Source organism: Piliocolobus tephrosceles, chromosome 21 (assembly GCF_002776525.5).
Source record: "Piliocolobus tephrosceles isolate RC106 chromosome 21, ASM277652v3, whole genome shotgun sequence".
Taxonomy (NCBI): Eukaryota; Metazoa; Chordata; class Mammalia; order Primates; family Cercopithecidae; genus Piliocolobus; species Piliocolobus tephrosceles.
Genome location: NC_045454.1, coordinates 51,334,507 through 51,344,012, shown reverse-complemented (window position 1 = coordinate 51,344,012; position 9,506 = coordinate 51,334,507). Strand labels below are relative to the sequence as shown.

Sequence of the window (9,506 nt, the reverse complement as noted above, 5' to 3'; positions counted from 1 at the left end):
CCAGCTACTCGGGAGACTGAGGCAGGAGAATTGCTTGAACCCAGGAGACGGAGGTTGCAGTGAGCTGAAATCTTGCCACTACACTCCAGCCTGGGCAACAGAGCAAGACTCCATCTCAAAAAAACAATCAGAAACAAACACACACACAAGGTTTCTCCTTTTGTGCCTGGCGTCTCTCGCTGGACCTGATGTCTTCAAGGTGTATCCATCCCGCGGCCTGTGTCAGGGCTCCCTTCCTTTCCAAGGCTGGATGTGATTCCGTCGTATAAATGAGCCAGGTGTCGTCCAGGTGTTTCTCCTCTCATCTGCTGATGGACATTTGGGCTGTCTCTACCTTTCGGCTGCTCTAAATCAGGCTGCTATGAATATCTACGTTTTTCATTTGTTATCAAGCTCATCTCATTCTCGAGTATGGATTCCGAGAAATGAAGTCGAATGTCCTGGTTTCCCTTCCCTGATTGTCTAACTGGAGGCTCCCATCCCTTATGGAAGTCAAGTGACCTGTGCCTGGTTTCCAGACTTGCAAATGGGAACATCACTGCCTCGGGCGGGTCCTTCTCAGAAACGCCCTCCCTGACCTCCTGTCTAAGCTGGCCCCCAACACTGCTTCCTTTTTTTTTTTTTGAGACGGAGCTTTTTGCTCTTATCACCTGGATTGGAGTGCAATGGCGCGATCTCGGCTCACTGCAACCTCTGCCTCCTGGGTTCAAGTGATTCTCCTGCCTCAGCCTCCCCAGTAGCTGGGATTACAGGCGCCCGCCACCATATCTGAACAATTTTTGTATTTTTAGTAGAGACAGGCTTTCACCATGTTGGCCAGGCTGGTCTTGAACTCCTGACCTCAGGTGATCCACCCGCTTCGGCCTCCCAAAGTGCTGGGATTACAGGTGTGAGCCACCGCGGCCGGCCTTTTTTCTTTTTTGAGATAGGGTCTCACTTTGTCGTCCAGGCTGGAGTGCAGTTTTGTGATCGTGGCTCACGGCAGCCTCGGATTCCTAGGCTCAGGTGATCCTCTCCCCTCAGCCTTCTGAGTAGCTACAGGCATGCACCACTATGCCGGGCTAATTTATAAAATTTTTTGTAGAGACAGGGTCTTGCTTTGTTTTCCAGGCTGGTTTCCAACTGCTGGGCTCAAGCAAACCTCCTACCTCCGCTTCTCAAAGTGTTGGCATTACAGGCATGAGTCACTGCGCCTGGTCCTCTTTATTTACCGTTTTTTCTTTTCTTTTTTTTTTTCTCTGAGAGGGAGTCTCGCTCTGTCGCCCAGGCTGGAGTGCAGTGGTGTGATCTTAGCTCACTGCAAGCTCTGCCTCCTGGGTTCAAGCCATTCTCCTGCCTCAGCCTCCTGAGTAGCTGGGACTACAGGTGTCCGCCGCCACGCCTGGCTAATTTTTTGTATTTTTAGTAGAGATGGGGTTTCACCATGTTAGTCAGGATGGTCTCGATCTCCTGACCTTGTGATCCTCCCTCCTCGGCCTCCCAAAGTGCTGGGATTACAGGGGTGAGGCACCGTGCCCGGCCTAATTTTTGTATTTTTAGTAGAGACAGGGTTTCGCCATGTTGGCCAGGCTGGTCTCGAACTCCTGACCTCAAGTGATCCTCTTGCCTCGGCCTCCCAAAACGCTGGGACTATAGGCATGAACCACAGTGTGTTACCAATTGTTTTTTTCTAAACCTTTGAGGTGAAATTCACATAACATAACATTTACCCTTTTAAAAAGTGCACAATTCAGCAGCATTTCCTGCCTCACAGTGTTGAACAAGCACCCCTCTATCTAAATGTAAAACATTTCATCCTCAAAAGGAGACCTGTACTCAACAGCAGTCCCTCCCCATCCCCTAATCTGCGTGAGAGGGCTTCAGGGAGAGCTGAGGGGTGTCTTTGTGGGCATTCATCCTTAGCCCCCCAAAACTCCCCTGCAGCCAGGCTGGGGTGAGCAGGGAGCCTGGGGCAGGGCGGGGGATGGGGACAGCTGGTTAGTGGGGCTCACATAGGCCGGGGGACAGAGTCCCTGCTCACAAGGGCACAGGCTGAGACTAAGAGGCCTTTCCCAGCTCCAAAGTGGAGTCTCAGCCAGGAAAAGCCGTGGGCGGCCAGGGGAGAGGGAGGCCGAGCCGGTCTCTGTGCAAGGAGCATCAGCTGACAGGCAGGCTGCGCGGCTCTGGGCCAGGAACTCTGATTTCTTTCCCCCTGGGAAGCTCAGACGCCTGCCCCAGCACGAGGGCGCTGCCTGGCACTGCTCCCTGGGACTGCTGGGGCTGGCAGCCTGAAAGAGGGACAGACCTATTGTGGGGGGACCAGGAGCTCTGGATCCACTCCCACCTAGACTCCAGGCTCAGCCACATGCACTCCGGGTGAGCCTGGGCTGGCACCGGCCGTTTGGAGCCTCAGTTTCCTCATCTGTAACACAGGGCTAAGAACAGCACCTGCCTCAGGGACCAGTTACTGCCCAGAACAGGGCTGGCTCACTCCCTTCCACTTTCCAAGCTTTCCCTGACCCCTGACTTGGTGAAGTCTTGGACATTCTTGCAGTCCCCTAAGCAGTGGTCCTTTTACGAGGACAGGGCAGGGTCTGCCTTGGACCCGCACAGCCTGACACAGGCAGATACGCAGTAGGTGCTTAACAAATGCCTGAACTGATGCCAGGATGGGCGGCTGCTATCAGGAAGGAACTGGAAGCCATGCCCGGTGTCTCACGCCTGTCATCGCAGCACTTTGGGAGGCCGAGGCGGGGCGGGTCATTTGAGGTCAGGAGTTTGAGACCAGCCTGACCACTAAAAATACGAAAAAAAAAAAAAAAATCAGCTGGGTGTGGTGGCATACACCTGTAGTCCCAGCTACTGGGGAGGCTGAGGCCGGAGAATTGGTTGAACCTGGGAGGTGGAGGTTGCCGTGAGCCAAGATCACGCCACTGCAGTCCAGCCTGGATGACAGAGCAAGACTCTGTCTCAAAAAAAAAAAAAGGAAGGAAGCAACTGGCTCTCAGCCCCTGGAGGATTCCAGGGTGACAGTCGTGTGACAGCTCTCACACTCGGGCCCCGAGCTGCTCACCTTGCAGCTGCCTCACCTGCTTCTCATCGGCAGGGGACTTGGGCTCCCCAGCTGCAACCCGGTGGACCCAGGCTGGCCAGGAATCTTCTGCCCTGGCACTGGGACCAGAACCCCTGCAAAGGTGCCTGAGCTCAGCACCGTCCAATGCACGGGGGCCTCATTCACCACACCAGGTGGACATGTGACAGCTCAGGAGGTGTTTCCTGTCCCTAGTGGTGTGGCCGGGCCAGATTCTGAAATCTGGTCCCTGGAAAATTCCAGCCCCACGGAACCTGGTAACCCCTCCCCATTCCTGGTGTTATGTAACATTTGGGGATTAATACCGAGGCACCCAGGGGCGGCTGCCGGGATTCAAACCCAGCACAGCCCCTTCTTGGGCTGACTGAGCGACTTCACATCCCTGGGTCTCAATGTCTCGCCTGTACAATGGGGATAAGGACCGTTCTTGTGCCCCAGGCCGGGTGGAAGAGTGAGGGGAGACCTCCCCAGGAAAAGGGTGTACCTGAGTTTGGGGCAGGGCTTGGAGCCACGATTCCGGGGGGTCCCAAGCCCCCTACTGTCTTCCCACCCAGCTGTTCTCTGAGGTCTCTGAGGTTTCTGATGTTCCCTGAGGTCGTCATTTCAAAGACGTCCCCACCTGGCTCTCCGTGCAAACCCCAGCCACGGTTCACCTGTTGCTCCACACAGCACATCCCTTCTCTGTGCTGAAGCTCCCTGGGACCCCAGTCCATGGGTCCCCAAGCCCCGGTCCTGCCTCCTGGGTCCCTATCCCAGGCCTCACCGCCCTCCCCACCAGCCCCAGCATCACAAATGCTGGGCTTCTCTGCTGCTCCGAATTCTGCTGTGGCTCCCCAGTGCCCAAGGCCATCAAGCCCCACGTTTTCATGTGGGCCCCAGGGACCCGCCAGCAGGGAGGGCCCGAAATGGTACACATTCGGAACGACGAGGCGCATACCTCAAGCGCACTTTTGGGGGAGAGGACCCCCGAAGCCCCCAAACCCCCACGCGCGAGAGAACCTCAGTTTCCCGCTTGGTAAAGGGGCCGCAGCAGCGGTTCCCAGCCAGCCCGGGGGTGCAGGGTCGGAGGAGCTCGCGGGCTGAACGTGGCTCCTAGCGCCGGGTTGGCGCACGGGGTTCCGGCGCGCTCTAGTCCCTGGAACTTCCCCAGCCGCGGCATCCCCGCCGCCCACGCGCCCCCCACTCCCGGGCCTGGCACCTTCAGCCCCTCCCGCGGCCGGCCCAGCGCCCGGGCTCCGCCCCCTCCCCGCCCCTGCGGCCAATAAGACGCGCCCCGGCGGCTCCTGCGCCCCCAGAGCTGCCCCGGATCGGCCCCGGAGCTGTGGTCCCCGCCCGGCTGCGCCAGAGCCCGCGCGATGGAGTCCCGGCCGCGGCGGCGGCGCAGGAGCCGCCCCCTGGTCGCCGCCTTCCTGCGAGACCCGGGCTCGGGCCGCGTGTACAGGCGCGGGAAGCTGATCGGCAAGGTGGGGTCCCGCGCCCCGAGTCCGCGAGGGGGCCGGGCCGGGCTAGGCTGGAGTCCCCGGGGGCACGGGCGGTCCGGCGAGGTCTGCGCGGCGCGTCCCTGCGAGCGCGGGGTCTGGCGCGGGCGCGCGTCCGGAGCCGCGGGGCCTCCAGTGCGGGGTTTCGCGTGGCGGGAACCGTGTTGGGCTCGCTGCGCTGCGTGTCCGTGGGTTGCGTGTCCAGGGTGTGGGCGTGCGGCTCGGCCTCGGGATGCGACGCTGTGTTGCCTCTGGGTGTGTGTGCGAGCCTGGCGAGGGTCTGAGTGTGCCATGTCTGTGCCCACTGCTTCCAAGTGCCGGGGTGCTGTGCGGTGTTCGTGTGTGTGTTGGGGTGTTGTGTTGCTTGTTCACCTGTTGTGTTTGTGCGTCATGCCTTTGTGTGTCTAGTCATTGTGTTGTGTGGGAGTTGTGTGTTCATGTGGTGTGCTTGTGTTTGTGTGTTCATATGTGGTGTGTCTGGGAGTTGTGTGTTCATGTGTTGTGTTTGTGTATGTGTCTTTGTCCATGTGTTGTATTGTGTGTCCGTGTGTTTGTGTGTCCGTGTGTTTGTGTTCCTGTGCTGTGTCTGGGTGGTGTTGTGTGTCCAGACATGGTGACTGCATGTCCAGACATTGTATATTCATGTGTTTGCGTGTTGCTGCGTTGTGTGTCTGGGTGTGGTGTTGTGTGTCCATGCATGGTGACTCTGTGGGCATTGTATGTTCGTGTGTCGTATTCAGGCGTGTTGTTGTGCGTCTGGTGCTGTCTTGTGGTCCGTGGCCTGTATGCACCAGGCGTGGATGTGCCTGTGTCTCTGTGCATTCTTGTGTGTGTCATGTCTTGTGTGTCCAGGTGGGAGGGTGGGAGCTGTGCATTGTTTTTTCCCCGGTGTGTGTGTGTGTGTGTGTGTGAAGAGACCTGGCCACACTGTGTCCCTGGCTGCCCTGTGCCTCTGTACACCCTGCCAGCTTGCACACCTGTGCACACCTGCCCACTGATCCGCTGACCCTCTCCTCAGGGTGCCTTCAGCCGCTGCTACAAGCTGACGGACATGTCCACCAGCGCTGTGTTTGCCCTCAAGGTGGTGCCGCTTGGCGGGGCCGGGGCCGGATGGCTTCGCACACAGGGAAAGGTGCGTGTCTCCATCGGTCCCTAGGGCCCGCAGCCCGCAGCATGTCCCAAAGAAGGCCCTGCCCTTTCGTCCCAGCCCTGGGTGGACATGAGATTGTACACGAGGCAGGCAAGCATCCTGCAGCCTGTGCCCCCTGCAGGCAGGTACATGTCGGGGCTGTGCCTGCAGGTGGAGCGTGAGATTGCCCTGCACAGCCGCCTGCAACATCGCAACATCGTGGCCTTCCACGGACACTTTGCTGACTGCGACCACGTGTACATGGTGCTGGAGTACTGCAGCCGCCAGGTGCCCGGGGGGTGGGGAGACGGCAGCATTCGTATCGGCTGTGCCTGTCTGTGTCCACCCTGTATCCATCTGCACCTCGCTGCTGACCCCGTACCATCTTGTGTGCCCTCTGCTGTCCAGTCGCCAGTGCTTCCTGTGCCTACACGGGGCCATTTGTGTCCATCCTTTACTCACCTGGGCACACCTAGGCTCTCTTGATCCACCTGGGACACCCGGACCCAGCTTATACTCCTGTGACCGCCCGGGCCCATCAGAATATATTTGCTTCTTCTTAGGCCCCTTGGACTCACCCATACCCACCTGTACACACCAGCATGCCCCTATGCCTACCTGTGGTCGCCTGCGCCCCTCCTGCACCCAGCTGTGCCCACCGTGGCCTAGTTGAATTTAGTCATGCCATCATACACCCCTGAACTCACTGAGCCCATTAAGTACACCTGAGCTCACCTGGGTCCACATGTGCCAGAATATGCCCCCTCTGCGCTCACTGCCGATCACCTGGTCCTTCCTTCTCAAGCTGACGGGCATGTCCACCAGCGCCGTGTTCACCCTCAAGGTGGTGCCAGGTGCGGGACCGGGGCTGGGTGGCTGTGCCTGTGGGGAAAGGTGCGTGCCCCCCTCAGTGGCCACGTGGGCCCATCTGAACCCGTGCGCTCCTATTGGGGTTGGTCATCTGTGCACACCTGTGCTCATCCCATAGTCAGCACCTCGGCCAGGTTGAGCTTACCTTTGCCTTCTAATCTGGGGCCGCTGGGCACCTGCAGTCTTTGGCCCATGTGCTGAGGGCGCGGCAGACCCTGACGGAGCCGGAGGTGCGCTACTACCTGCGGGGCCTGGTCAGTGGCCTGCACTACCTGCACCAGCGGCACATCGTGCACCGAGACCTGAAGCTCAGTGAGTGCCGGGAAGGGGAACTGTGGGCGGGGGCTGTGGGTGGAGGCGCCGGGAGGTGGGTGCAGATCGGCCCCCATGCACGATGCCCCTCCCACTGGCAGGTAACTTCTTCCTTAACAAGAACATGGAGGTGAAGATTGGAGACCTGGGGCTGGCGGCCAAGGTGGGGCCAGGGGGCCGCTGCCACGGGTGAGAGCCAGGGGGGCTCTGAGCAGCCTGTTCAGGAGGGCATGGCTGGCCCTGAAGTCTGGCACGGAGATGCCAGCCTTCCTGAGCCCCCCATGACACCCCTCCTAGAGTGCTCTGTGGGACCCCTAACTTCCTGGCCCCCGAGGTTGTCTCCAGAAACGGGCACTCCTGCCAGTCAGACATCTGGGCTCTGGGCTGCATCATGTGAGTGGGGTCCTGGTGAGGGCTGGCAGGGCCTCCAGGGGGGCAGGTGCAGCAAGGGGGAGCCTGCACGGAACAGGTGGGGACCGGTGTGCAGGGTGGGGTGCATGGAACAGGCACCTGTCGCCACCAAGTGTGCAGTATGAACAGGATGTGTGTGGGGATGCGTGTGCAAGGGAGGATGGGGGAGGGTGTGCACAGACACGTGGACAGATATGGGCAGGTGGCAGCAGCACAGGCAGGCCAGGGCGTATGTGTACAGGGATGCAGCATGTGTGGGCACAGGGCAGGTGTGAGCGGCCATAGGATAGCATTGGAAGGTGGAGGCTGGGCGTAGTGATTCACACCTGTAATGCTAGAGCTTTCGGAGGCCAAGGCAGGAGGATCGCTTGAACCCGGGGGTTCAAGACCAGTCTGGCCAAGTTGGCAAAACCCTGTCTCTACAAAAATTATAAAAATTAGCCAGGAGTGCTGGTGTGCACCTGTAGTCCCAGCTGTTCAGGAGGCTGAGTTGGGAGGATCGCTTGAGCTCAGGAGGTGGAGACTGCAGAGGGCTGTGATTGCACCACAGCACTCCAGCCTGGACAACAGAAGGAGACTCTGTCTAAAAAAAAAAAAAAAAATAGGAGAATTGAAAAAGTGTATGCAGGTGAGTTCAGGGCGAGCCAGGTGCAGGCAGGGGACGGACAGACACCAGTGTCAACCAAGCAGGGTGCATGGGAATGCACAGGGTGCCAGGTGCAGGCAGGGGACAGACAGATGCTGGTGTCAACCAAGCAGGGTGCATGGGAATGCACAGGGTGCCAGGTGCAGGCAGGGGTTGGGAGGTGAGTAAGCCGATACGGGTTGCAAAGGCGGGCTGTGTGGGCAGGTCCGGTCAAGTGTACAGGGGTAGCTGTGAGTGGTGCCTGGATGCCCAGGTTCTTATTTATTTATTTATTTATTTATTTATTTATTTTTATTTTTATTTTTTTTTGAGACGGAGTCTCGCTCTGTCGCCCAGGCTGGAGTGCAGTGGCCGGATCTCAGCTCACTGCAAGCTCCGCCTCCCGGGTTCCCGCCATTCTCCTGCCTCAGCCTCCCGAGTAGGGACTACAAGCGCCCGCCACCTCGCCTGGCTAGTTTTTGTATTTTTTTTAGTAGAGACGGGGTTTCACCGTGTTTGCCAGGATGGTCTCGATCTCCTGACCTCGTGATCCGCCCGTCTCGGCCTCCCAAAGTGCTGGGACTACAGGCTTGAGCCACCGCGCCCGGCCTATTTATTTATTTTGAGATGGAGTCTCACTCTGTCACCCAGGCTGGAGTGCAGTGGCGCGATCGCAACTCACTGCAACCTCTACCTCCCGGGTTCGAGCAATTCTCTGCCTCAGCCTCCCGAGTAGCTGGGATTACAGGCGCCTGCCACCATGCCCAGCTAATTTTTTGGGTATTTTTAGTAGAGACGAGGTTTCACCATCTTGGCCAGGCTGGTCTTGAACTCCTGACCTTGTGATCCACCCGCCTCAGCCTCCCAAAGTGCTGGGATTACAGGCGTGAGCCACCGCGCCCGGCTGATGCCCAGGTTCTTATCCCCCACCTGGCCCAGGTACACGGTGCTGACCGGCGCCCCGCCCTTCATGGCGTCACCCCTGTCGGAGATGTACCAAAACATCCGTGAGGGTCACTACCCCGAACCCGCTCATCTGTCCTCCAATGCACGCCGCCTCATCACACGCCTCCTGGCACCCGACCCGGCCGAGCGGCCCAGCCTGGATCTCCTGCTACAGGACGACTTCTTCACGCAGGTGGGCGGCGGTCCCCGGCGTGGGGTTCCCGGCAGGTGATGAGCCAGAGCCTGCCCTGCTCAGCCGAGGCCAGGCCCCCCTGCCCCAGGTAACCCAGGTGCTCAGGGGCTGGGCGACCTGAGCTGGGGATGACCCCAAATTCCCCATCCGAAGGGTTTCACTCCAGACCGGCTGCCGGCCCACTCCTGCCACAGCCCCCCCATATTTGCCGTACCCCCGCCTCTGGGCAGGATCTTCCGGAAGGTGCGCCAGCTGCTGCTCACCCAGTGCCGGCCACCCTGTAAGTACCGCCCCTGCCCATACCTGCTCAACACCTGCCTCTGCCTCCTATCTATGCAATACCTGCCCCCACCTCCCACACCTGCCCCCACCTCCCACCTGCCCACACCTCCCACACCTGTCCACACCTCCCACCTCCCACACCTGCCCACACCTGCCCACACCTCCCACCTCCCACACCTGCCCACACCTCC

At 59.4% G+C, this 9,506-nt stretch overlaps 1 protein-coding gene across 1 annotated transcript in view; it reads left to right on the top strand.

Annotated features, from left to right (window-relative positions):
* Positions 1 to 4,368: 4,368 nt before the first annotated feature.
* PLK5 (polo like kinase 5) overlaps positions 4,369 to 9,506 on the top strand; it is a 6,330-nt gene continuing 1,192 nt past the window's right edge. The window contains exons 1-8 of the mRNA XM_026457287.1: positions 4,369 to 4,533; positions 5,567 to 5,680; positions 5,849 to 5,965; positions 6,730 to 6,859; positions 6,961 to 7,048; positions 7,157 to 7,252; positions 8,835 to 9,033; positions 9,187 to 9,313. Coding sequence (XP_026313072.1) covers positions 4,426 to 4,533; positions 5,567 to 5,680; positions 5,849 to 5,965; positions 6,730 to 6,859; positions 6,961 to 7,048; positions 7,157 to 7,252; positions 8,835 to 9,033; positions 9,187 to 9,313 — 979 coding nt within the window. The 5' untranslated portion in view covers positions 4,369 to 4,425. The remainder of the gene's footprint in view (positions 4,534 to 5,566; positions 5,681 to 5,848; positions 5,966 to 6,729; positions 6,860 to 6,960; positions 7,049 to 7,156; positions 7,253 to 8,834; positions 9,034 to 9,186; positions 9,314 to 9,506) is intronic.